Here is a 27,989-nt window from a genome sequence, read left to right as displayed (position 1 = left end):
CATTGCATGGGTCAGCTGTTTTCTTACACTGTATATGTAAATTAAATTGAGGCCCGGTGCACGGATTCGTGCACATTGAAATTAATGAGAAGAAATATTTTAGAGGCCGGGGTGGGACCGCAGGACCGTGAGATGTTGGCTCCAGGGCATGTCCAGCCCATCTCGCTCAGTCCCTGATTGGCCAGACCCTAGCAGCAAGCTAACCTACTGGTCTGAGCATCTGCCCCCTGGCTCAGTGCATGTCATAGTGACTGGACAAATGGTCAAATGAACAGTTAGACACTTAGCACATTAGGCTTTTATTATATAGGATGGTGTTCCCGACCTCCGGTTTGAAAATGCAAGTCTTCATGTGGAACAAAATGAATGGGAGATGGCTATAGTTACACCACAGAAACGGGTCCACACTACAAGTCAGGACTTTTCCCCCGAAGAGCCCATTGTTACGCATTTACTGGCAGACCACTGGGTAAGCCTCACCCGGTCGGAGGGTCAGGTGAAGGGAGAGGGCAACCCGATTGTCTGACAGGTGAGGAAACACTGCTTAATTTTCAATTTGTTGTCGTCACATTCAGAATCACAGACGTGTTAGCATTGACTGCACGCCATTCTCAGGCTTTACATGTACCGATTCTTTTCATTTTCAAAAAAATTCCTCGGAGGTATGGGCTGTTATCAACCCATTTGAGGGGAAGGGGACCCAGAGTATCACCTTCCTGGATTGGGGAGGAGGGGGGTGGATTCTCTGTTTTGACTTGGTTGCATTACATGTTGACAGGGTGTCCTGGCCAGTGTCGCTGTTGGTTGGGTGTCTGGTGCGCTGAAAGGTTGCCAGTTCGGTCCCAGCCAGGGCACATGCCCGGGTTACAGGCTTAACCCCAATGGAGAAGGGGGGGTGCAGGAGGCAACCAATTGATGTTTCTCTACCACATCGATGTTTCTCCCTTCCTCTCTCTCTAAAAATCAAAACTATTTTTAAAAAATGTGTGACAGCCCTGACTGGTTTGGCTCAGTGGATAGAGCGTCAGCCTGCGGACTGAGGGGTCCCAGGTTCGATTCCGGTCAAGGGCATGTACCTTGGTTGCAGGCACATCCCCAGTAGGGGGTGTGCAGGAGGCAGCTGATTGATGTTTCTCTCTCATCGATGTTTCTAACTATCTCTCCCTCTCTGTGGAAAATCAATAAAATATATTTTAAAAATAAATAAAAATAAAAAATGTGTGACAGGACATCTGCCAATGGCAGGAAAGCATTATCTGTGACGTTGGAATCCTCACTCCCAAACCCGCCCCATAGCAGGCAAAGGGACACAATCTACTTTATCTGTGACCGAGGGCAGGCACAGGGCCTCCACAAACATCCATTTTCCTCTCCTTCCAGACTGCACTTCCCACCACCCTTTGGAGCTGTGTGGTCACATGACCCGCTGGGGTCAATACATGTGAGCGGAAATGATATGTGTTGTATCCAGGCCGGAGAGTGAGAAGTCATGGCAGCTTTGCCGTTTTCTCTTTCCCAGCGACTGCGATTGGCAACCCTCCAGACAGGTGCTGTTCCATCTGCCTGGGACACCAGGATGGGTGGAGCAGAGCCCTGAGCTGACCCCCAATAGGCCACCAACACTGGCCAGTAATAAACCTTTGTTGCGTTAAGCCACTGAGATCCTGGGGTTGTTTGTTACTGCAGCATAACAGCCTATCCTGACTGATACAGTGCCCAGTTCTCAGGAGAGCCTGAAATGTGGAGGCCTCAACAAAATGAATGAATGAATGAATGAATGAATGAATGAATGAGTGGGGCCATAAGTTTCCCCCTGGGCTGGAGCTCAAGAAACAGCCGTGTCTCTAGATTCCTCTCTCGCACAGACACTTGTGACCAGGCTGGGGTAAAGTTGGGCTCTGCCCTTTATTTCCTGAACTTTCTGCCCCGATTCTTTCCTCAGGGTCAGTACTGGGGGCTCACGGGAAGGGCAAGGAATAAGGAGCTACTGAGACAGGGACCTCGGCCAGGGGAGCCTGGGGGATGGAGATGAGGAGGAACTAGAAACGGGGAAGCAGAAACAGGAGGTGGGAGGAGAACCAGAGAAGCCGGCAGAGATGGGGAGACGGACGTGAGAGGAGACAGACACCCGTGAATGGGAAACCACTGAGAACTGGAGACTGGGAGACAGAGGGGAAAGCAGGGCGGGGAACAGAGAGAAACCAGGAGGCAGAGAGGAGGTGAGGAAGAGACGATGGCAATGGGCACAGGGACACAGGAGGGGGATGGGGACAGCTGTGCGGGCAGAGGTGGAGCTGGGAGAGAAAGATGGAGTCACAGGGACAAGGGGGGTTGGCAATAGGGGGCAGAAACACTCAGACGGCCTGCAGAGAGCGGGGAGGGGCTTAGGTGCCCAGCTGCTGCTTCAGGACTCTTTGCTCTCCATGGAGCCTGGGCCAACGCTGGAGGCGGGGCCAGGGCTCGATTCGGACCCAGTGCCCTTGCTTGGCAGGCCGCCCAAGCTTTCGGGGCCTCCGCTGGACTCCAGGTACCCGGTGGACCCCAGGTAGCTGCTGGAGCTGATGGGTTTGAAGGCGACACGGCCTCCCGTCGAGACGTGGCTGAGGCTGGCGGAGCCGACGGCACTGGGGTCACCAAAGGTGACGTGGCCAACATTGGAGCTGGTGGCTCGGCTGGACACCAGGATGCCATTCGTCTTGTGGCTCAAGACCGACCCGGGGCCAAGGCTCGGGCTCCTGGAGATGGCCAGGGGTGTTCCCGAGCTGGCCCTCTGGGTCGCCGTGAGGGTGAGGGACGGGCTGCTGTCCATCTTCTTCGCCATCTCCATCAGCTCCTTCAGGTGCTGCTCCCGCGCCTGCTCCCGGGCCTCCATCTGCGGGGGGGGGGGGGGAGTGAGGCCCCAGGAGGGCTGAGCCCTGCCCCCACCCCCGCCCAGGCTGCCCGCTCTCAGTTCTCACCGACTTCATCACGTAGCTCAGCAGCTCCTCCTTGCTCAGAGGGTAGTCTTCTCTGGCCTCAAAGCCTGGGGGTTCTTCCCTAAAGGAGGGGAGCGGCAGGAAGGGACTGCATTCTGCACCCACACTGGGCTGACGGCTCACCCGTAGCCGCGCTCTGCCGGCGGGAGGGCCCTCTCTCCTCTGGTCCCCAAACTGCCCACTCCATCGACTACTCCCCCAGAGCCACAGCCTCCCTCTGGTCCCAAAGAGCCCCTCCCCCAGACCGCTGCTTGCCGTTTGGCCCCTCCCCCTCCCGCCCTGTGCTCACAGGTTGTCAGGGAGCTGGGGCGGGGCCACCTTCTTGGGGAGGTCCTCGGGGCTCTGGCCCAGCACCGTGAGGGCTGCGACCGCCAAACTGGACGTGGTGTAGCTCTGGAGGGAGGAGCCGGTGGTCAGCCCAGGCCCACCCGGCGCCCCGGCCTCCAGGGCTCGGGCTCCCTGCGCCCCCCCTCCAGCCCTGCCTCCCACCTGGGCGTCCTGGTAGGCCTGCACCGTCAGCAGCTCCACCAGCCGCTTCTCGATGAGGCCCAGGAAGAGGCCGATGTCGCGGTCTCGCATGTAGGTCTTGACCCCCAGGAGGTCGTTGATGATGGTGTTGTCGCAGTGGGCCTTGGTGAAGAGCTGCTGGATGGCTGGGGGCGGGGGGTGGGGGAGAGATTGGCTGTCGAACCCGGTGCCCGCTGGGGCCAGCCTTCTCCTTCCCCCAAGTCCCCACTGCCCCGTCCTGTGGAGACGGCGAGCAAGGCTCGAAGATGTCCCCAAGGGCAGACACCGGGCAGTGGGAGGGCATCGCTGTCCACCAGCACAGGGCTGGGGACCACGGAAGGCGGACGGTGAGGGAGGCAGGGACAAGCTGAAGGCACCTTCCCTGGGAGACCCCCACAGCTCAGTAGACGGCCCAACCCCCATCCGGTTCCGCAGTTCCGCAGCTCAGGGCCTCTCCCGGAGAAACACCCGCTGGCTTTGTTTTCATATCCAGGTGCCCGAGACCCTCGGCGAGCCATTGTCATGACCCACTCAGAGGACTGGCGGGGCGGGGCCTGCTATGTTCCCTTAGTTAACTGCTGTTGTTAATGAAGGCACCGCAGCCACGGCCGCAAAAGTCTGCACCAGCCCTGGCCGGGTGGCCCCGTGGTTAAAGCACCGTCCCACACACCACGAGGTTGCAAGTTTGAGCCCGGCCGGCCGGCAAGGTTGCGCATTGACCTATGAACCAGCAGGTTATGGTTTGATTCCCAGTCAGGGCACAGGCCCGGGTTGCAGGCTTGATTCCCAGTGTGGGGCGTGCAGGAGGCAACCAATCGATGATTCTCTCTCATCATTGATGAGATGTTTCTACCTCTCTCTCCCACTCCCTTTCCCCCTCTGAGATCATATTTTTTAAAAGGTTGTAGTTTGATCCCTGGTCAGGGCGTGTATGAGAGGCAACCAATCGATGCCCCTGTCTCTCTCTGATAATCAATTTAAAAACAACAACAAAACCCCTAAAATCCTCAGGTGAGGATTTTTAAAAAGTCCGCACCCAGCCATACGGCATCCCCACCAGCCGTCCCTGTGTCTCCTCACCCTGAGCTCCAGGCTCATGCGGACAGTTTCCTCCTGGGGGTCCCTGCCTGAGCACCCCCAGCCCACACTGAGCTCAGGGTCCGCCCCGCCGCACTCCTTCTCCCCGGCTCCCCATCTCAGGGAGGGCCCTCACCCTCACCAGGCCAGCCCCAGCGTACCTGTCCCTTGTCCCCACCGCCCTTCAATCTCATACGTGTGCCCCTCCTCCCCACTCTCCTCCCCTAACCTCCCTGCCCACCTCCTCTCTTACTCACAACCCTCCACGACCCCCCCCCCCCAGCACCTCCAGGAAGCGCCTCAGCCTGGCGTCCTTTCAGGACCAGGCCCTTGTCCACCCCCAGCTGCACCCTGCATTCCCCCCTCTGCACTGAGAACCCGGTGCCACGAATGCACCTCTAGGCCCTGCCCCGCCCCCCGTAGGGAGCACCCCCTCCCAGCTTTTCAGCTAAATGCTCATCCTTCCAGGTCAGCCCCAAGCATCCCTGCTTCCAGGGAGCCTCCTCTGGCACCCCACAGAGCCGTGGCCTGGGTGTGCCCCCTGAGCCTTGGCGTGGGGCCCTCTGCTCAGAAGGCCCTGCACTGGGTCTGATGCTCCCCTGTTGCCACCTTGAAATCCTTGGCAAATTGTTAGCAAGGGTCCCCACAGTTTTATTCTGTGTGGGCCCCCAAAACGATGGCCCCATACTCCACTCTGAGTTGGGGCCCACTCTTGCTTCCATGTGCCCAGGGTGTCCATGTCAGGCTCTGCCCAGCCACTCCCAGCAGGTCTCATCACTCAGCACAGGAAAGGTGGGTCTGCCACTACTTGAGCTCCTACTGTGCGCCAGGAGGTGGCTTTCCTGCTTGCTCCGCATCACCGCTGCCACCTTTCTGTCTCTCTCCAGCTTTAGCTTTCCACCCGTCACCCCATCTAATTCTCGTGGCCACCCTCCAAAGTAGACGCAACATTTCCAGAGGATCCCACAGAGGAAGCCACACACCAAGGCCCACAAATGGTGGAGCTGGGATTCAAACCCAGGCAGCCTGCTCTTGAGTGCTCTACACTAGAAGGATGAGTAGCGGATGGATGGATGGGTGGATGGATGGATGGATACTAGATGGATGATGGATGGATAAATGGGTGGATGGATGGGTGGATGAATACTGGATGGATGGATGGATGGATACTAGATGGATGATGGATAGATGGATGAATACTGGATGGATGGATGGATGGATGGATGGATACTAGATGGATGATGGATAGATGGATGAATACTGGATGGATGGATGGATGGATGGATGGATGGATACTGGATGGATGGATGGATGGATGAATACTGGATGGATGGATGGATGGATGGATACTGGATGGATGGATAGGTGGATGAATACTGGATGGATGGATGGATGAATACTGAATGGATGGATGGATGGATGGATACTAGATGGATGATGGATAGGTGGATGAATACTGGATGGATGGATGGATGAATACTGAATGGATGGATGGAAGGATGGATACTAGATGGATGATGGATGGATGGATGAATACTAGACGGATGGATGGATGGATGATGGATGGATGGATCAATACTGGTATATGGATGGATGGATGGATAGATGGATGGATACTAGATGGATGGATGGATGGATGGATGGATACTAGATGGATGGATGGATCAATACTAGATGGATGGATGATGGATGGATGAATACTAGATGGATGGATGGATGGATGGATACTAGATGGATGGATGGATGGATACTAGATGGATGGATGGATCAATACTAGATGGATGGATGATGGATGGATGGATACTAGATGGGTGGATGATGGATGGATGGATGGATGGATGGATGGATCAATACTAGATGGATGGATGAATACTGGATGTATGGATGGATGGATGGATACTAGATGGGTGGATGATGGATGGATGGATCAATACTGGTGGATGGATGGATGGATGGATGACTGATAGGCGGTGAATGAGTGAGTGCACAAAGTAACTCCTGGAAATCTCCAAATGGCCAGCAAGAGGCCTGGCCCCTCCCCATGCTCATCGCATCCGCCCAGATGAAGAGGTGGGGCCGGTGCTCACCTGCCTTGAACTTCTCCACCTGCTCCCGCAGTTTCTGGGCGCGGGCCTCGAGAATGTCGGCCTCAGCGCGCACCTCTCCTATGTGCTGCAGCACCGAAGCCTGATGCTCCTCTTTCAGCGACAGGCGGGCTGCGTCGCCAGTGCGCGCACTCTTCATGGCCTCCCGCATCTGCGAGGCGAGGGCGAAGCTGGGCCCGGCAGCGGCAGAGGGGCTGCCCGCTGAGGCGGGGCAGGGGCCAAGGCCAGGGGTGAGGACTCAGGACGCACGCGGGTCTTACTCACCCCCCGGATCTCCTCCCGCAGACGCTCTAGCTCCGAGTTCTGCTCGTTGATGAAGTTGAACTCAGCGAAGTTGCGCTCCTCCACTGGGCGGGGAAGGCGGGGCCGAGGACACAAGAGTCAGAGACGCGCGGAAGATACAAAACCAGAAGCGGAGAGCGGCGCACGGGACAGAGAGAGAGGTGCTGAGAAAGCCAGCACAGAGGCGAGACGGAGAGAAACAGGCAGAGAAAGGGGACACAGAGAAGCAAACAGAAAGTCAGAGCGAGAGGAAGAGCGACAGAGAGAGTCACAAAGACTCAAAGAGACACGGACACGTAGAAGTGAGGGAGACAGACAGCAGCGGGGACACCAGGGAGAAGCAGGTGAAGGGGGAGGTTTGGAGAGCGATTCCCAGGCCCAGGAGCAGGGAGGAGAGGGGAAGGGGCATGGGGGAGGCAGGAGACAGGCAAGCCCAGAGAAATCCCACAGAAACAAAGAGACAGCCGCCACACAGCCCTCGCTGGTTTGGCTCCCTGGATCGAGCGTCGGGGCTCCAGGTTGGATCCTGGTCAAGGGCACATGCCCGGGTTGCGGGCTCCACCCCAATTGGGGGGAGTGCAGGAGGCAGCCGATCAATGATTCTCTCTCATCGTTGATGTTTCTCTCTCTCTCTCTCCCTCTCCTTTCTTCTCTGAAATCAATAAAAATCTATTTAACACACAAAAAAACAAAACAAAAAAGACAACGATACAGACACGGAAGGAACAGAGATGCAGAAGAGAGGGAGACAGGCAGAAGCAAGAGGAGAGAGACGGGGGAGGGCGCAGAGGCGGCCGAAGGAGGAGGCGTGTGGAAGCGCCCGCCCCTCCCCGCAGGCGGAGGGTCCCCCAGGGCCCTCGGTGACCAGGACGGAGCAGTGTGCAGCTGACGGAGCGCGGGCCGCGCCTCGCCCCCTCCCGGCGGCGCAGGCACTCACTCTCCAGGTACTTGTCCACCAGCAGCTCCGGGTCGCTCTCCCCCGTCAGCTGGGACAGTTTATTCAGGGTGTCCTCGTACCGCAACACCAGCTTCTCCTGCGAGGTCTTCCGCAGGCCCTCGGCCACCTCCCGGGCTGGGGGCACAGGGGCAGGGAAGGTGGGCGTCCCGGGCTTCCACTAGCCCCGACGGCCCCTTGAAGATGAGCCCGGGCCCCTGCCCCTCCCGCGCCCCCCCCCTCCCGCGCCCCCCCCCCCGCTCCGCCACCGGCTACGAGGGCGGGGCCGCCAGACCTCTGCGCTCCCCAGCGCCCCCTGCAGGCAGGCCCCAGCCCTGCGCCCTGAGACCTGGAGACTGGCGCTCGCCCCTCTCCGCGGCCCGGCCGGTGGGGTGCAGAGGGGGCGGCCGGCCTCACCGCGTTTCTCGCGCTTCTCCAGGACGACCGGATCCGGTTGCCGGTCGTGGTTCTTGAGCTGGAGGAAGCGGTGCAGCTGGTCCAGGTGCGCTATCTGCCGCTGCAAGGTCTGCACCTCCGTCTCGTTCTGGGCCCCCTCCTTGTCGGCCCGCTCCCGAAGCATGCTCATCTTGGTCTTCGCCTCCGCCCTGGGCAGGTCAGTCGGGTCAGGGAGATTAGAATCAACTTGGGGTCCCAGGGATGGGTGGGTGGGTGCAGTGTGGGGTTGGGGGGTGGATGGGGCAGGGTCAACCCGGGTTTTCCAGAGAGGGGTGGGTTCAACCAGGGGTCGCAGGGATGGGCGGGGTCAACCAGGGGCCCCAGGGATGGGTTAGACTCAGTTTGCTGTTACCCTGAGATCACAAACGACAGAAAACTTTCTAGGTGCTAGAGGTGGGTCAGGAGTCAGGGCCTCGGGGTGCTAGGCCTGGTAAGGTGCTGACGGCCTTGCCCACAAGCTGATCATGGAAACAGTAAAGTGAATGGAACGGGCATTGCTCAGGGAGCCCCTTATGTTAGCTCTGAGGCTGGTAGGGAGTGGGGCGGGGCGCATCTGCCTCAGTCCGCAGAGCGGCTATTAAGTTGCTAAGCCTGTTGCTAAAGGCAGTCCATGGCCCAGCCTTAGACAGCCTGGAGCCATAGCCGTCCTGGCGCAACAGCTGCTGCTGGACTACCGGGTATATGGATTGGTCTCCTCCCCTCCGAGCGAGCGCTGTGAACCCAGCGCGCCCGCCTCCTCTGCGTGGGAGAATGAGCTTTGTGGCTTCTGCCTTGAGGTGCAAACCTGCCCTTCTTTGTTCTCTCCAGAGCCACTGAGTTGCTGCCTGAACCTGCGTCTCCCTGATTGCAATCCTTTTGCTCAGATAAAAGCTTCCTGTTCTTTATTACAGCCTGAACCTCCTCTTTGGCTAACAGTGCGCAGGGGCACCCGGGAGGCGGGCGTTATTGCGCGGCGCCTGGCAATGGGGGGGTGGGGGGAGCGCAAAGGAAGGAGGAGGCAGGCTGGCCTCCGTGGCACAGTTAGACACTCAGGCCACGAAGGGGACAGACAGGTGATGGGGTCAGTGTGCTGGAGTGTGGTAGGGGGGAGGGGGCGTGTGGTTGGAAATATAAGGGTCCTATATGCATGTAGGTAACTTGTGCACACGCCCTGTTAGGACTCTGGGGACCCTAGAAGCCTCACTCACTGAGCCTCCCCTGGCTGCACATCTGAAAATGTAGCTTCTAAGCTGCTTTTTTTTTTTTTTTAATATATTTTATTGATATTTTACAGAGAGGAAGGGAGAGGGATAGAGAGCTAGAAACATCGATGAGAGAGAAACATCGATCAGCTGCCTCCTGCACACCCCCCACTGGGGATGTGCCTGCAACCAAGGTACATGCCCTTGACCGGAATCGAACCCGGGACCCTTCAGTCCGCAGGCCGACGCTCTATCCACTGAGCCAAACCGGTTTCGGCCTAAGCTGCTTTTTAAAAATTTATTTATTTAGCCCTGGCTCGTTTGGCTCAGTGGATAGAGCATCAGCCTGAGGACTGAAAGGTCCCGGGTTCGATTCTGGTCAAAGGCACATGCCCCAGTTGAGAGCTTCATCCCCAGTAGGAGGCGTGTAGGAGGCAGGCAATCAATGATGCTCTCTCATCATTGATGTTTCTATCTCTCTCTCTCTCTCCTCCCTTCCTCTCTGAAATCAAAAATATATTTAAAAAAATAAAAATTTATTTATGTGAGAGAGAGAAACATTGATTTGTTGTTCCACTTGTTTATGCATTCCTTGGTTGCTTCTTGTACGTGCCCTGACCGGAGGTCAAACCCACAACCTTGGTGTACCGGGACGATGCTCTAACCAACTGAGCTCCCCGGCCAGGACGTACCTGCTAGACTTTTAAATGTAGCGCAGCCATCTGTGCATGCACAGTGCCCCGGTCATACTTCACAGGCCACAGGGTCAAAGTCAGAGGGGTAGGTGGGGAGACCAGCAGGCCAGTCCGCTCGGGTCCCTGCTCATGGGCCGTTCAGTTCCCACCTCCACACCTTTGCCAACTTCGGTTGCCTTTACCCAGAGCACCAGCTTCATGCTCCGTTCAAAGTCCTTGAAGGCTTACTCGGGTCACCCCTCCTCGGGAAGGCTCCCGGGCACCCCCAGCCCCAGCCCCAGCCCGGTGACCCCTCTTGCCTCCAGTGGCAGCGCCTCAGAGATCATGACTCTCAGCTCTTTCTGTGCCTTGGGCTCCATGCCAACAGAGGGGCAGGGGAGAGGGAACCCGACCACCTGAGATCCAGGCCCTGCAAGGGGAGCTCTACACCATCCGGTGAGGCAGGCACCATCATGACTGCCATATCACAGGGGAGGCTCAGAGAGGGGAAGTGACTGGCCCAGGCCACCCTGTTAGGAAGCACTGGACACGCCGCCTGTCTGACAGGAAGTGTCGGTGATGACACCTGTCCGCCTTCTAGCTGAAACCACCCGGTCCTTGACCCAGCAGGGCTGCCTGGGGCCATCAGAAGGGGAGGGCGGTGGAGCCTGGGCCCTGGCCATGCACAGACAGGCCAGCAGGTATCACCTATGGGCCCACGGGAAAGATGAGCCGGCCAGTCACACTCTCTCCCTCGGGAAGTTCATTGGGAAATGCTAAGAATGGGACCAGAAGCTGGAAGGACAAGTACGTAGAGAGAAGCCACAGGTCATGCTCCACATATTTGCCAATGACATATCCAATAAGGGGTTAACTTCCAAACTAGATAGAGAACTGATACAACTTAACAAAAGGAAGACAAACAACCCCAGTTAAAAAATGGGCAAAAGACCCAAATAGACATTTCCTCAAAGAGGACGGAAAATGGCTAAGAGGCGCATGAAGGGATGCTCAAGGTCCCTGATCATCACAGAAATGCAACTGAAAATGACAAGGAGATGCCGCCTCACCCCTGTCAGAACGGCTACCATCAACACATCAACAAACGACAGGTGCTGGCGAGGGTGTGGAGAAAAGGGAACCCTCGTGCACTGCTGGTGGGAATGCAGACTGGTGTAGCCACTGTGGAGAACAGTATGGCGTTTCCTCAAAAACTTAAAAATGGCCCTTGCCGAAACCGACCATTGTCCCACTAATAGAGAGATGTGGAAAGGGAATCCGGGAGGCTGGTCAACCTTAATTGCTCTGAAAGGTCGGAGCTAATCACTCATTGTTTAGTTGAGACATTGGTAGTTGAAGCAGCCTCCACCTGTTACTCTTATGTAAATTCTTGCTGATTGGCTATTATTGGAATTTCCTGCCTAAAGGATATGGGTGTATCCCATAACGTTAACAAAAGGGATAGCAAAGCCAGAGCGGGTGGTAGTCCTCCCCCTAGAGGTGGACTCCCGCCTGGCCCCCAATATTCCCAAATTAATGCTTTTCTAGTCTCTTTTCATTTGTGTGCGGCCTTCTCCAGAACCTGAACCCTGAACTTGGAACCCTGAACCACGCGGGACGTGAAAAGGATTACCACAGGCCCTAGCCAGTTTGGCTCAGTGGATAGAGCCTCGGCCTGGGCACTGAAGGGTCCTGGGTTCTATTCCGGTCGGGGGCACACACCCAGGTTATGGGCTGGGTCCCCAGTGGTTCTCTTTCATCATTGGTGTCTCTCTCTCTCTCTCTCTCTCTCTCTCTCCTTTCCTCTCTGAAATCAATAAAAAAAATATTTAAAAAAATTAAAAATGGAACTGCCATTTGACCCAGTGATCCCACTTCTAGGAATATATCCTAAGAATCCCGAAACATTAATCAAAAAGAATATATGCACCCCTATGTTCATAGCAGCGCTATTTACAATAGCTAAGATCTGGAAGTAGCCCAAGTGCCCATCAGTAGATGAGTGGATAAAAAAAAATCTGTGGCCAAAACCGGTTTGGCTCAGTGGATAGAGCGTCGGCCTGCAGACTGGAGGGTCCTAGGTTCGATTCCGGTCAAGGGCATGTGACTTGGTTGCGGGCACATCCCCAGTGGGGGGTGTGCAGGAGGCAGCTGATCAATGTTTCTCTCTCATCGATGTTTCTAACTTTCTATCCCTCTTCCTTCCTCTCTGTAAAAAATCAATAAAATATATTTAAAAAAAAAAAATCTGTGGTGCCGAAACCGGTTTGGCTCAGTGGATAGAGCGTCGGCCTACGGACTGAAGGGTCCCGGGTTCGATTCCGGTCAAGGGCATGTACCTTGGTTGCGGGCACATCCCCAGTGGGGGGTGTGCAGGAGGCAGCTGATCAATGTTTCTCTCTCATCGATGTTTCTAGCTCTCTATCCCTCTCCCTTCCTCTCTGTAAAATGTCAATAAAACATATTTTAAAAAAAAAATCTGTGAATACTATGCAGCAGTAAAAAAGAAGGATCTCTCACCCTTTGAGACAGCTTGGAGGGTCATGGAGAGCATTATACTTAGTAAAATAAGCCAGTCAGAGAAAGACAGGTATCACATGATCTCACTCATATGTGGAATCTAATGAACAAAATAAACTAACAAAATAGGTCCAGAGACATTGAAGCATGCAACAGACCTACGAATTTCAGAGGGAAGTGGGGGGGGGCGGGAAGAGATTAGCCAAAGAGCTCAGTGGTTGAGTGTCCACCTATGCACCAGGAGGTCACGGTTCAGTTCCCAATCAGGGCACACACCAGGGTTGCAGGCTCCATCCCCAGTAGGGGGCGTGCAGGAGGCAGCCCATGGATGATTCTCTCTCCTCATTGATGTTTCTCTCTCCCTCTCTGAAGTCGATAAAGATACATTTTAAATAAATAAATAAATAAATAAATAAATAAATAAATAAAGCAAGCGGGCAAGTTTGTGCCTCCTGACACCTCCCAGAAACCACAAGATAGAGGGGGGCTCGAGCCGAAGGCAGGAGGAAAGGTAGAAACGGGGTCTTGAGAAGAGGCAGGAAACCATGTGAACGCAGACCCCAGGGCAGAGGCTCAGAAGGAGCAGGGTCCGAGGGAGAGGGAAAGGGGGAGGGGGAGGGAGTGGGAGAGGGAACCCATGATGGCCCCGAGACAGACACAGACACAGAAGCCGGTGAGCAGAGTGCCGGGCTCTCCAGGCCGCACTCGCCTCATGACCTGGCGGTGACCTGAGGGTGGCCCCAGAGGCTCTGTGCCTGTCAACCGATAGAATTACTCCCATTCGCCGATGCTTGGCCGTCCCCGGCCCCGTGCAGTGTGTGCTACGTGCAATCTCAAGTCATTCTCTCTAGGTCCCTACGGGCCAGGAGCAAGGAACAGACTGGGGCAAAGAGGTGAACGCACACCCCCAGGAGCCGGACCTCGCCCGAGGCTGCTGGGAGAGCCGCGCAGGGAAAGGGCCGCCTTAGGAAAAACAATGTAGGTTCCGATGGTCCATTTCCTGGGTTCAGAACCACCCCCCACCCCACCCCTCGCCTCCACTGCCTGATGAAAGCGGTGGACTGAGCGCCGCCCCAGCCCGGACTGGGCGGCCCTACCTGATGGAGTAGGCGGAGATGGAGGAGAAGGTGAGGGCGCTGAGCGTGTGCCGCAGGAACTGCATCTCCTGCAGGGAACAAAGCAGACGGAGTGTCCCAGGGCCCGCGCTTCCCGGGAGAAGCGGAGGCCCGCGCCTGGGAATGCGGAGCTTCCTAATGAGCGGCTGCCATCGAGTCCGCGGATGCCTGAGCACCCGGGCCTCCGACCTCCGACCTCCGACCTCCGCTGCTCCGGCTCAGACATTTGTGTGTGTGAATTTCATCGTGTGACCATACTCGTCCGTTTTCTGCTTCCACAGAAGTGTCTGCAGTTTATGAGTAAAAAGGGCTCTTTCTGGAGAAAGAAGGGAGGCAATGATATATTTTTACACATGTACAATGTGCCTATGTATTCATGCATATACAATATACATAGACACACATATACTAGTACATACACACACGTGCGTGTGCACAGTATGTCATGTGTATATTAATAAGACACAGAGCCCTGGCCGGTGTGGCTCAGTTGGTTGGGTATCGCCCCATGCACCTAAAGGTGGCAGGCTAGATTCCCGGTCAGGGCACATGCCCAGGGTTGCAGGCTCCATGCCCAGTGGGGGGCATGCAGGAGGCAGCAGATCAATGTTGTGCTCTCACATCCATGTTTCTCTCTCTCCCTTCCTCTCTCTCTAAAAATCAATAAATTATTCTTTAAATAATAATAATAATGCACAAACATACACACATACATACATAACCATATACATACTGCATACATATACATTATATACATATATATGCACACACATTTACTTTTGCAAAAAGAAACCCAGGACGGATAGCCGGAAACCACAGGGTCTGGGTGGGGACGACGGGGAAGACGGGGGAGGAAATGGTTTGGGCCTGGGATGCCTGTTGGAGTAATCTTGATGTGGGAACCCTGTTACTGCTTTACATATTCATAGAGAAAACTAAACCAACAACGATAGGCGTGAGATACAACCTAGAAGTGGACACAACCGGAGCAAATGAGCCTAACTGTATTTCAAACAAAGAGCATCTATATATATAAAAGCCTAAGTGACCGATCAACCGAACGACCAGTTGTTATGACGCGCACTGACCACCAGGGAACAGATGCTCAACGCACAGGATCAGGATCCCTCCTGTCTGGATCGGGCCTGTGAGGATTGAGCCGAAACCAGCTATCCAACATTCCCTGAGGGGTCCCGGATTGCGAGAGGGCGCAGGCCAGGCCAAAGGACCCCACCAGTGCATGAATCCGTGCATCGGGCCTCTAGTAACCACATAAAAGACAAAAAAGCCCCAGCCGGAGCCCTGACGGGTTTGGCTCAGTGAATGGAGCATCGGCCTGTGGACTGAAGGGTCCCGGGTTCGATTCCGGTCAAGGGCATGTACCTTGGTTGTGGGCACATCCCCAGCGGGAGGTGTGCAGGAGGCAGCTGATTGATGTTTCTCTCCCATCAATGTTTCTGGCTCTCTATCCCTCTCCCTTCCTCTCTGTAAAAAATCAATGAAATATATTTAAAAAAAAAAAAAAGCCCCAGCCGGTGGCTCACTTGGTTAGAGCATCATCCGGTACACCAAAAAGGTTTCAGGTTCGATCCCTGGTTGGGGTGCATCTGGGAGGCAACTGATCGATGTTTCTCTCTCTCTCTCCCTTCCTCTCTCTATCAAAATCAATAAAAACTTATCTCTGGGTGAGGATAAAGGGGTGGGGGAGGGGGAGGAAATGGTCTTGTTTTTAGGAAATACAAACTGAACTTAGAGACACAGTGTCTGCTGTGTGCCCTCAAATAGTTCGGCCAATATAAAAATAAGCTATTTTCAGTAGAGATAATAATTACACAGAGTAAATGCAGCAAATGATGGGTCTTGGTGAAGGAGATGTAGTTCTTTGTCCTATTCTTGCAGGGAAGGGAGGGGGAGGGGAGGGAGGGAGGGAGGGTTCTTCAAAGGACTTCAAAGGTTATTGAGAAACCCAGGGGATGTAAATGGTTTGGCTCGCTCAGCGGTTGCCCTGGGTGATAATAGTCACAATGACATCTCTGCTTTCTCGTTTAGAGGCGTCCTGGAGCGCTTTCTGGGTCTCCATTCATTCCCTCTGAACGAAAGTAAGCCTATGGCTTCGTCCATTTGGTACCCGAGGCCTGAGTGCTAGCAAAAAGCAGATGACCCTCCGCCTCTCCTCCTCCCCAGCGGGCCGGGGGTCCTGGGTCAGGGGCCACTGACCTTCTGCAGCTTGCGGTCTATGTTCAGATAGTGGTTCCTCTGGACCAGCAGCAGATCCAGCTCCTCCCGTAGGGCCGCGTTCTGAACCAGATGGATGTCAAAGCGACAGGTGACCTGGGGTTGGGGGCAGGTGTGGGGCAGGATGCCGGAGTCTGTCTGAGGCCTGGCCTGCCATCCTCCTCCACACTCAGATAGGGAGCCCGCTTCCCATGTGGGGGTCCTGAGACCATCGGCCAGCCCCACCGTAAGAGCCCAAGCATCAGTCTCCTTTCCCCGGGGGACCCTCCATCCCTCCAGGATCCTGTCTCCTGACCCCCTCAGGGAGCCCAGCACCCAGGCCTTCCCGCATCCAGGAATCTGCGTGGCCCCCTTGGCCCCCACCCCCCATTCCCAGAACTTGACTCCATGCTCATTCTTCCCCCAACCCCAGAGGTCAGGCCTGAAAAGAGCCACGAGGCTGACCCTCACCCTGTCCAGCTGGTTTTCCACGATCTTGATCCTTTTCCGGGTCTTGGCCTTCTGGTCCAGTACGACCCCTGAGGCCCTGGGATCCTTGCCACAGGCAGAGAGCCGGGCCTCCCACTCCTGGATCTGGAGGGAAGAGGGCGGTACCTGTGTGCGGCCTGGATGTGGGAGAGACCGAGACCGAGGAAGGAGATGCGAGGGAGGCCGAGTGGCTGAGTGTGGCTGACATCTGCCATCCGGGTGGTCCCAGCCCTCCGCTCTACCCTTCTGCTGACAGCCCCCCACCTTCCACGTGGATCTGGCTTCCAACCACAACAAGCCCCCCTGCCAGCCCAGGACCCAGCTTTGCACAGTCACAGTGACTGGCCGCAAGGAGGACATGTGACCCAAGCAGAGCCAGCCCGCACCCTTTCCTGGGATTTGGGGGAAACGCATGAGCTAGGGGGATGGCCTCCAGGACTTGCGCTGTCACAGTCCCCACCGCACCGAGCATCCTGGGACAACGAGGCCAGCAGACAGAGTGGAGGCGAGAGGCCGAGATGGCGAGAACCAGCCCTGCTGCCAGCAGAGTCCCCGGGTCTGTTGTGTGAACCCGGCTTCCACGCTGTCCTCCCTTCTCTATTCACCTTCACTGACTTGGGCTGTGCTGTCTCCCCAACTAGACTGGAAGCTCCAAGAGGGCCGATTTTTGTCTCTTTTCTGCCTGACACGGAATAGGTCTGAACAAAACGTGCAGACGACGCGAACTCATGCACTGCTTAAGGCTGTGCGCTAGTCTAGGTTGCCCGTGTCCCGCAGAAGTCATGTGTCGAAGGGCTAATCCCCAAGACCTCGGAATGTGACCTCAGCAGGAGCCAGGATCGTTCAGAGGTACTCAAGCTAAAATGAGGTCCTGAGGGTGGGCCTCATCCAATAGGATTGGTGTCTTCATAAAAAGGAGACATTGGGCCCTGGCTGGTTTGGCTCAGTGGATAGAGCGCTGGCCTGCGGACTGAGGGGTCCCGGGTTCGGTTCCAGGCAAGGGCACATGCCTGGGTTGCGGGCTGGATCCCCAGTAGGGGGGAGGCAGCTGATCGATGATTCTCTCTCATTATTGATGTTTCTCTCCCTCTCTTTCTGTCTCTGAAATCAATAAAAATGTCTATAAAAAAAGGGGGGGACATTTGCACACACAGACATGCACAGGGAGAATGACAGGTGAACACATAGTCAAAGATGGGGGTGATGCTTCCAATGCCAAGGAACGCCAAAGGCTGCCAGCAAGCCGCAGAGCTGGGGGAGAGGCATGAACCGGATCCTGCCTCCCAGCCCTCAGCAGAAACCAATGCTGCCGACACCTTGATCTTGGACTTCCGGCCTCCAGCACTGAGAGACAATCCATTTCTGTCATCCCGCCCCCAAGCGCTGCAGCCAACGCCAAGGAGGCACCACGGGGCTGGCTCAGTTGTCGAGGGAAACACATGGACACGGGTCGGACACGGGTCAGACACCACAGGAACTACGAGTTCATGGCCCTTCGCCGGCTCAACAGGAGCTGGTGCTGTAGTTATCTCCATGATGTCACATCTTTGTGAAACTGTCTCTTTAATTTTTTAAAAAATTCTTTATTGTTAAAAGTATTACCTATGTTCCCTTTTCCCTCCATTGTCCTCTCCCAGCCGGCCCCCAGCCCCAGCCTTCACCCCTCTATTGTCTGTGTCCATTGGTTATGCTTATACGCAAACACGTTCTTTGGTTGATCTCTTACCCCTGACACCCCACCCTGTCCCCCCTCCCCTGCCTCCCCTCTGAGGTTTGACGGTGTGTTTGATGTTTCTATATCTCAGGATCTGTTTTTGTTCATCAGTTTATGTTGTTCACTATATTCCACAAGTGAGGGAGATCCTGTGATACTTACCTTTCTCCGACTGGCTTATTTCGCTTGGCATAATGCTCTCCAGGTCCCTCCGTGCTGTTGTAAATGGTAAGAATGACTTCTTTTTTATAGCAGTGTAGTATTCCATTGTGTAGATGTACCACAGTTTTTTAATCCACTCATCTGCTGATGGGCACTTAGGCTGTTTCCAACTCTTAGCTATGGTAAATTGTGCTGCTATGAACATAGGGGTGCATATGTTCTTTCTGATTGGTGTTTCTGGTTTCTTGGGATATAGTCCTAGAAGTGGGATCACTGGGTCCAATGGGAGATCCATTTTTAGTTTTTTGAGGAAACTCCATACTGTTTTCCCTAATGGCTGCACCAGTCTGCATTCCCACTAGCAGTGCACGAGGGTTCCCTTTTCTCCACATCCTCGCCAGCACTTGTCATTTGTTGATTTGTTGATGATAGCCATTCCGACAGGTGTGAGGTGGTACCTTGTTGTTTTGATTTGCATCTCTGGAATGATGGGTGATTTTGAGCATGTTGTCATATGCCTCTTGGCCTTCTGTATGTGTGAGACAGTTGTTGGTAGTTGCCGTGATAGAAATCAAATACCCCAAAATGTTACCATTGGGAGGAAGTGGGCAAATTGCACAGAAACTCTCTCTGTGTCATTTTTTCCAACTGCACTGGGAGCTACAATGATCCCAGTAAGGTTTTACATCTTGTAGAATGCAAGTACCGCACAGACGTCAACAGGGACGAGAGTGGCCTTGTCCAGTCCGACTTCAGCGCCCAATGGGCATGGACATCCCTCAGGCAGGTAGCTGTGGCTTTGGAGGATGAAACAGATTGTTTTTCCACGGACGCATATTATTTTCTAATGGTCTCTAGGTTGTGAGGACACGACCTCTTACTGGGTTGGCTGGTCCAAACTTCTTAAATGGGATGAGCCCCTGGGGACAGCACTTGGGGGCTGATGGTTACATATTCAGGGATTTCATGAATTAAATTGCTGTAGCTTGACACTGAGTGTTCTTTTCTATATCTGCACAACAAATTAACATAAACTTCTTATCCCTAAGTTTCCATGGGTCAGAGGTCCGACACAGCGCAGCTCTATCCTCTACTCAGGCTCTTACAGAGCTGCCATCCAGGTGTCCGCCGGGCTGTGGTCTCAGCTGGGACTCGCCCGTGGTTGGTGGCAGAATTCAGCTCCACAGGGCTGTAGAGTGCGGTCCTCAGCTTCTAGGAGTCCCGGGAAGGTCCATGCCATGTGGTCCTCTCCAAGGCCAGCAGGGAAGTGTCTCTCTTCAGTCTATGAAGGTGAGTGATATAGAACATGACCTAATCAAGGGGTGACACCCCATCACTGTGCTAGAAGCCAGTTTCAGGTCGTCCTGCCCAAACTGAAGGGGAAGGGATTATACAGGCGTGTGACTCACAGCAATCAGGGGGGGTCACCTTAGGGTATGTTCAGCACAGCCAAGATGGGTCTGGCGATTTCCCCCCAAAATTGCTGGTTTCCCAGTGCACCTCTGACTGTTAGAGGTTTCTCTGGGATTCTAAAAAATCAAGGTTCCAGGAACAAAGAAAGTCTAGGGGCCACCCTTTCAAGAAATTCTTCCCAAGATTAGAAAACACTTTCTTCCAATTTTTAAAAGTATTCAAATTTTGCTTTTCACATTTGGGTCCCTAATCACACTAGAATTTATGTGTGTTTTTAAAATATATTTTATTGATTTTTTACAGAGAGGAAGGGAGAGGCATAGAGAGTTAGAAACATCGATGAGAGAGAAACATCAATCAGCTGCCTCCTGCACACCCCCTACTGGGAATGTGCCCACAACCAAGGTACATGCCCTTGACCTGAATCGAACCTGGGACACTTCAGTCCGCAGGCACTGAGCCAAACTGATTAGGGCAAGAATTTATGTTTTTACGTGGTGTGAGGTAGGGATTTTTTTTTTTGGATCAGCTTTGCTGAGTATAAAAGACATACAATAAAACTGCCTACAGAGTGAAATATCCATCACCTGCAAAAGGTTCCCTGTGCCCCTTTGTCCTTCCTCTTCCCCCACTTCCTTCCTTAGCCCCCCTCCAACCCCTCCCACATGCGTTTTCTGCCTCTACAGATTACTCGGCATTTTTTCTAGAGTTTTACTGGTATATATTTGGTGAAGTGTCTGTTCAAGTCTTTTGTCCGTTTTTCCTATTGGGTTGCTTGTTTTCTTTTCTTTTTTTAAATATATTTTATTTATTTTTTACAGAGAGGAAGGGAGAGGGATAGAGAGTTAGAAACATCGATGAGAGAGAAACATCCATCAGCTGCCTCCTGCACACCCCCTACTGGAGATGTGCCTGCAACCAAGGTACATGCCCTTGACTGGAATCGAACCTGGGACCCTTCAGTCTGTAGGCCGACGCTCTATCCACTGAGCCACACCAGTTAGGGCTCGGTTGCTTGTTTTCACATTGAGTTTGAGAGTTCCTAATATATTTTGGATACAAGTTTTTGGTTTGTTTGTCTGTTTTTTGTTAATCCTATTTTCCCTATTAATTTTACAGAGAGTGGAGGGGGAGAAACAGAGAGAGAGAGATATATCGATGTGAGAGAGACACATCAGTTGGTTGCATCCGGGGCCAGGGATTGAGCCTGCAACCAAGGTACATGCCTTTGACTGGAATCAAACCTGTGACCCTTCAGTCCAAAGGCCAATGCTCTATCCACTGAGCCAAACCAGCTAGGGCAAGTTGTGGGGTTTTTTAATCATAAATGTGCTTTGAAAATATTTTCTTCCAGTGTGGACAAAATACCTTTTGAAAAAAGAAGAACTTTTAAAATTCTATGGAGTCTAACGTGTCCATTTGTCCCTTTATGGATCATGCTTGTGGTATTCTATCCAAGAAACCTTTGCCTAACCCAAGCTTACAAAGATTTTCTCTTATGTTCCTTCTAGAAATCTTATAGTTTTAGGTTTCACCTTTAGGGCTATGGTGGTTAATATCATTTTTCCTTTTAATAATGTTCTTGTACAGAGAAAACTGCACAGATCCTGTATGTACTATACATATACTGTATATCCTATATAATAAAAGACTAATATGCAAATCAACCAAATGACAGAACAACCGGTCATTGCACTGACCACCAGGGGGCAGATGCTCAACGGAGGAGCTGCCCTCTGGTGGTCAGTGCTCTCCCACAGGGGGAGCGCCACTCAGCCAGAAGCCGGGCTTAGGGCTGGCGAGCGCAGCAGCGGTGGCTGGAGCCTCTCCCGCCTCCACAGCAGCACTAAGGATGTCCAACTGATGGCTTAGGGCAGTGGTCGGCAAACTGCGGCTCGCGAGCCACATGCGGCTCTTGAGCCGCGGTTTGCCGCTCTGTTGACTAATGAGTTTGCTAACCACTGACCTAGACTCTGGATTCCAATAATCACAGGCTGTTGTTGTTCCTTGTGATTAAGCCCCAATCCCAGTGGTCGGCAAACAGAAGTAAAGAAAGGAGCCATGTGTCAATGGACGCAGGTGGCCAAGAAACAGATTCTCCCCTGAAGCCTCCAGAGGGAGCACAGCCCTGCTGACATCCTGATTTTAGCCCCATGGGGCCCATTTTGGACTTCTGTCCTCAAGCACCATAAGATAATTGTGTGTGTTTTTTAATACATTTTACTGATTTTTTTTTTTTTTGAGAGGAAGGGAGAGGGAGAGGGATAGAAATATCAATGATGAGAGAGAATCATTGATTGGGTGCCTCCTGCACACCCCCTACTGGGGATCAAGCCCGCAACCCAGGCATGTGCCCTTGGTTGGAATCGAACCTGGGACCCTTCAGTCCGCAGGCCGAGCTCTATCCATTGACGCAAACCAGCTAGGGCTGTGTATGATTTTTTAAAATATATTTTTCTTGATTTCAGAGAGGAAAAGAGAGGGAGAGAGAGATAGAAACATCAATGATGAGAGAGAATCATTGATCAGCTGCCTCCTGCACGCTCCACACTGGGGACTGAGCCCACAACCTAGGCATATGCCCTGACCGGGAATCGAACCGTGACCTCCTGGTTCATGGGTCGATGGTCAACCACCAAGCCATGCCGGCCCGGTGATGTGTATCATTTTAAGTCATCCAGTTGATGATAGCTTTTGTTACAGCAGCAATAGGAAACGAATGCAAACCACCAAGACACATACATTTCAACCGCCTGTTTGTGATCCCAAACTGTGCAAGAAATCCCTTAGTCTAGCAGCCTAACCACTTTGGTTGTTGTTAATCCTCACCCCGGGATATTTTTCCCATTGCTTTTGAGAGAGAGTAGAAGGGAAGAAGGAGGAGAGGAGAGTGAGAGAAACATTGATGTGAGAGAGAGACATCAATTGGTTGCCTCCCACGCTCATCCCGATGGGAACCAGGGATCAAACCTATACCCCAGGTCTGTGCCCTTGACCGGGAATCAAACCCAAGACCCTTTGGTACTCGGGCCGATGTTCTAACCACTGAGCACAAGTCCAGGGTGCAAGCGACTTTTTTCGTCAAGAGTAGAAAAAAAATGACAATGAATCCCACATAGAAAAAACATGATTTGACTAAATTTTTGTTTCAGATACATATCTGTGTGTATGTGTATAGCCACATGCATCTGGTGGACTTCCTTGCTGTAGGCCCCTTTCACCCTCCATCACTTTGCACTGTCGCTGCCGTCAGCTCAGCTCCCAACCCACTGTGGGCGGGGCCAGGCAAGGGACTCGGTAGGAATCCAATCATGGTCATAAAAACTTGAAAGAACACTGGCATCGAAAAGTCCAAGGTCTACCGAAGCCGGTTTGGCTCAGTGGATAGAGCGTTGGCCTGCGGGCTGGAAGGTCCCGGGTTCGATTCCGGTCAAGGGCACGTGCCTTGGTTGCGTGCACATCCCCAGTGGGGGGTGTGCAGGAGGCGGCTGATCGATGTTTCTCTCTCATCGATGTTTCTGACTCTCTATCCCTCTCCCTTCCTCTCTGTAGGGTATCAATAAAATATATTAAAAAAAAAAAAAGAAAGAAAAGTCCAAGGTCAAATAGCAAGACCTTGAGACAGGTGGGGTTGGACACCTGTCTAGACCTCGCTCCATTACCAGCACCCTCTTCTGGCAGATGAAGGAACTAGGGTCCAGAGAGGCGAACACTTGCCTGTGGGCACACAGCTCTGCTGAGGCAGGACTGGGATTCCAATGCAGGTTTCGCCAACTCCAGAAGGCGGGCCTTTCCCCTTCGCTGGCCCAGCCCCCTGAGCATCTTGGGACTGTGCTCATTCCTAAACACCCATATGCCCCCCTAGAGCCCCAGCACCACTCTCCCAGGCACATGCTTTCAATGACCCAGTTTTTCAGAGGAGGAAGCTAAGGCTCAAAGCGGTGAAGGCATTGGCCCCTAAGTAGGATCCACAGAGCCTGGTCTCAGAACCCACCTTCCTGTCCAGGGCTCTGGTCTGCTCCTGCAGCTCCTTGACCTCCGCCTGCACTTGGGCCCGGCACTTCAGCAGGTGGCTCATGTTCTCCAGCCTCTCGTTGTCCCGCAGACGCTTGACCTGGCTCTGGGCAATGCCGATCTGCACCTGCAGCTTGTTCCGCACATCTTGTAGGCGCTGGATCTCCTCGCTGCCCAGGGAGGGGGCGGGGGGGGGGGGCGGCCGGCAAGGAGCAGAGCTCAGCATCAATAAGGGCCAGAAACACTGGGCCTGCCTCTTCGTCGGACCCAAGATTCCGGCCCCCAGCCTCTTTAACAGCCCGCCCCCCTCACACACACACACACACACACACACACACACACACTCAGGCACTTGGCTCACAATTGCTTATTGATGCGCTGGTTGACTTCCTTGCTGTAGGCCCGCCTTTCAACTTCCATCACTTTGTACTGTCGCTGCAGTCGGCTCAGCTCCCAATCCACTGAGGGAGGGGCCAGGCAAGACACTCAGCAGGAATCCAGACCCTGGCCCCTTCCTCCCCAGGACCTAGGAATCCTGGGTCCCTTAGGATTTCACAAGCTGCAACTGAACTGAAGACCAGTCTCCAGCCCCCCTCTAGGACTGCCTCAAGCTTTCTCATCCCTTCATACTCCCCTGTACCCCAAGCTGACCTGGAGACTTTACCCACTAAACCCACTCCTTCGCCCGCTTGGGCATAGATCTTTTTACCCACTAGAGGGCTCTCCTGGAAGGCCTGGTAGTCCTCAGGGACCCACCACACAAGACTGGAACGTGGGGGAGCTGAGGAAGGTAACCAGGGCTGCATTCTTGCTCCCTCCCTCACCTTCAACCTTCACTGCCCAGCCATCCTCAGTCCCATTCTCCCGCCTCCTCCTTCTCAGCCCATCTCCTATGCCCAGGCCTCATCCCTTCCTGTTTGGACCATCACCCCAGCCTCCCCCCCGCCCCACCTCCCAGACTCCCCTCACAGCCCCAGAGGGCCTTTCTACAACCAGAGTGGACCCTGCCTCCTCCTTGCTCCAGCGCCTTCAGGACCAAATCCTAGCTCCTCAGCCTGGTGTTCAAGGTCCCACATGACCTGACCCTACCCTACTCTCCAAGTCTCCTCCACCAGCTCGCCACCTACCACGGCCCAGTGGTTCTCCACCTGGAGCGATTCTATCCCTCGTGGACATTTGGCAATGTCTGGAGACATTTTTGATTGCCGCGATGTGGGGGTGGGGGAGATGCAGAGGGTGATCCTGGCGTGTAAGTGGGTAGAGGCAGCCCCCACAACAAAGGACTATCTGAGCCCAAGTGTCAACAGTGCAGAGGTTGAGAAACCCTGCTGTAGCTGCAGGCTGTTCTCTCTGCTGAAACTCTCCCCTTCCTTCCCCGCTTGGTAATCCTGGGGAACTCTGGGCCCCACTCACACATCTCCTCCTGCAGGAAGTCCGCCTGGCCCACCCCACTCTGCAGGCTTTGCCCATACCTATGCCCAGCTCCCCCTCCATTCTCACACATGTGCTGCCCCCACTAGAGGGCGCTCCTGGAAGGCCTCCCTGTCCCCAGAGCCCTGCAGCACAGGACCCGAAACCTGGGGAAACTAAGGAAAAGAATGAGAGGAATAAGGAACGTATGAATTACCTAGTGCTTCCTGGAAGGCCTCGCTTCCTTCCTCGGAGCGGGTGCTCATTGTAGCCATCTTAGCCAAAGATTGTGAGTATCCTGTAGAGGCGACACAGGACCCACCCCTTCAGACAGAGAGCGGGAGAGGGTGGGGAGGAGGCGGGCAATGAGCTAGGGACTAGGAATGAGAAGGTGACCCCAGAACCAGCTCTGGCCTCTCTCGGACTCTCAATTCCTCCAATGGATTGGAGGGGGACCCCCTCTCAGGCCTCTCCCCACACTCCTCTCAACTTCCTGCCTCTTACATCCTGTCTTGCATCGCGGCTCTGACTCTGGCCTCTGGCAGGGATACAGGTCCCCTAGGCTTTCTTTTTTAAATATATTTTTATTGATTTCAGAGAGGAGAGGGAGAGAGAGATAGAAACATCAATGATGAGAGAGAATCATTGACCGGCTGCCTCCTGCACGCCCCACACTGGATAGTGAACCCACAACCCAGGCATGTGTCCTGACAGGGAATCAAACCGTGATCTCCTGGTTCATAGGTCGACGCTCAACCGCTGAGCCACGCCAGTCGGCGGTCCCGTAGGCTCTCGACACCTCTGAGGCGGGCTGTTTGGGGGGAGGAATCACAGAGGAAAGGGAACCCTGTGCAGAGTGAGGCCCAGTCCCTACCTGCTGGAATGCCTAACCTGTCCATCGTTGGTGCTCCTTGTTGTGGTTTGGTTACTGGGGAGATAAGGGGCCAATGAGGCCTGAGGACAGCGGCCGGGGAGGGACCAGGACCAAGGAGAGGTCGTGGGAGGGGAAACTGGAAGGCGTGGCCGAGGAGGCGGCGAAAGGACGAGCTGGGATCTTCGGGGTTTTGAACAGGAGCCCGGCGAGGGGCTGCGCGGGCAGGCGTTGAGGGGCGGTGCCGGCAGGCGTTGAGGGGCGGTGCCGGCAGGCGTTGAGGGGCGGGGCTGGGTGAGGGGCGGGGGTTGGGAGGTGTTGAGGGGCGGGGCGGGGTGGGTTGAGGGGCGGGGCTGGGGTGGGTTGAGGGGCGGGGCTGGGATGGGATGAGGGGCGGGGTTGGGCTGGGGTGGGTTGAGGGGTGGGGCTGGCAGGCGTGGAGCGCGGGGCTGGGAGGTGTTGAGGGGCGGGGCGGGGCGGGGGTGGGTTGAAGGGTGGGGCTGAGATGGGTTGAAGGGCGGGGCTGGGAGGTGTTGAGGGGCGGAGCTGGCAGAGTCTGCGAGGGTGGCGGCGGTGAGGGTGGGGGCAGAGTACCTGAGGAGGGCGGGGCGTCAGGGGCCAGCTCGGGGCGTGCCTGAAAGAACCAGCGAGGAGCCTGGCTAGAGGACGCTGGAAGGACTCCGGTTCCCAAGACTTGATGGGACGGGGCTAACCGGCTGGCACTCTGGCTGGACCTGTGGGTGGTCGGAGTGGCCAACCTGCGTGCACGGGCCTGAGAAGCGGGGTGTGTGTACCCGGGAGTGGGAGGCAGGAGCTGAAAGAGCCTGCGATGGCAAGCGTGAGAGGGAAACGTCTGGAAGGCTCTGCACCAGCCCGAGAGAAGCGTGTCTTAAGCTAAGACCACGTTATTCTGAGGATTCATAAGCAGGGAGGCGGGGCCGACGCCAGGAGTTGTGAAGGAAAGGAACGCTCACTACCTCAGGTCCTCGCAGAGGCTCACCACGCATGCGCGGCCAAGGGCCTCCAGAGAAGCCGCCAAAAACCCTTTGCTGCCCTGAGTCCGCCCACTGAGAGACGGAAATGGGCGTGGCCTCTCGCACGCCACGCCAGCCCCCGTTCTCCGTCCACGCCCCTCGTACGGCACGCCCCCTCAGCGGACTGCTGCTACCCACGTGGGCCTCCCCAGAGCGGGCGGGCAGTGGGCGAAGCTCCGTGCAAGCTGGGTGTGCCTGAAGCCTGCGGTTTCCTGTGGGAGGAAGCGGCTCGCGGGCACTCAGCTCAGCTCGCAGCTTTGGAGGCCCAGGAAGGGGAGATCCCTCCACCGCTCTCAGATCCTCTGACTCTTCCCCTTGCACAGGGCCCTAACATGGGGGACCCCCTGAACAACCCCAGGATACCAAGTACGGTGCTGATACCATTCAGGGAACTTGATTCAGAGCCCTATCCCCCTGTTCTCCACCTCCCCCGCTCAAATTTCCATCTCCCTAACTCCTGGTTCCTAGACTCCTCCCCAGACCTGCTCCAGCCCCTTGGCCCCCTTTGCCTGCACTCCCTGAAAAGCATGTGACCCTCTAGCCCCCAATTTTCCCCTTAGTGACCCAGACTTTCTAACTTGCTTGAGGTTCTGAGTTCAGACCCCCAGTTTCTCTCCTTCTGAAAGACAGATTTAAGACTACCTACCTATTCCCTAACACCAGGGACCCTCATTTTGTACTCCAACTTTTCAGTCTTGGGACCCAATAATTTGCCCCTTTCCCAGATTCTCAAGACCTTGATCTAGGGTCCCCCAGTACTGAATCCACTCAGGGCCCCAGTACCTGGTATAACTAACATAACAGTGCTTATGATGTGCCAGGCACGACTCTAAAAACTACCC

At 54.7% G+C, this 27,989-nt stretch overlaps 1 protein-coding gene across 1 annotated transcript; it reads right to left on the bottom strand.

The window, feature by feature from the left end:
• Window positions 1-84: 84 nt before the first annotated feature.
• Window positions 85-26,160, bottom strand: ODAD1 (outer dynein arm docking complex subunit 1). The gene is made up of 15 exons (XM_080644177.1): window positions 26,117-26,160; window positions 25,460-25,540; window positions 24,194-24,293; window positions 23,813-24,002; window positions 16,512-16,634; window positions 16,044-16,157; window positions 13,809-13,876; window positions 8,298-8,485; window positions 7,884-8,018; window positions 6,929-7,011; window positions 6,647-6,815; window positions 3,465-3,628; window positions 3,265-3,368; window positions 2,958-3,036; window positions 85-2,872 (listed from the first exon to the last, which is right to left on the bottom strand). Exons 1-15 carry the CDS (start codon window positions 26,139-26,141, stop codon window positions 2,405-2,407), a joined length of 2,091 nt encoding a protein of 696 aa, XP_080500303.1. The 5' UTR covers window positions 26,142-26,160; the 3' UTR covers window positions 85-2,404.
• Window positions 26,161-27,989: the final 1,829 nt, after the last annotated feature.

The sequence above is a fragment of the Plecotus auritus genome (assembly GCF_963455305.1).
Source record: "Plecotus auritus genome assembly, chromosome: 10".
Lineage (NCBI taxonomy): Eukaryota > Metazoa > Chordata > Mammalia > Chiroptera > Vespertilionidae > Plecotus > Plecotus auritus.
The sequence above is the reverse complement of the archived record's forward strand: the minus strand, read 5'-3'. Positions and strand labels throughout refer to the sequence as shown.

Bases quoted from the DNA above. Each gene is read 5' to 3' on its own strand.
- ODAD1 (XM_080644177.1), bottom strand. From the start codon at position 26,141: ATGGACAGGTTAGGCATTCCAGCAG. The intron at 3,369-3,464 runs GTGGGAGGCAGG...TCCTCCCTCCAG, and splicing joins AGGCCTACCAGGACGCCCAG to AGCTACACCACGTCCAGTTT. The intron at 3,037-3,264 runs GTGAGCACAGGG...CCCCTCCTTTAG, and splicing joins CCCCAGCTCCCTGACAACCT to GGAAGAACCCCCAGGCTTTG.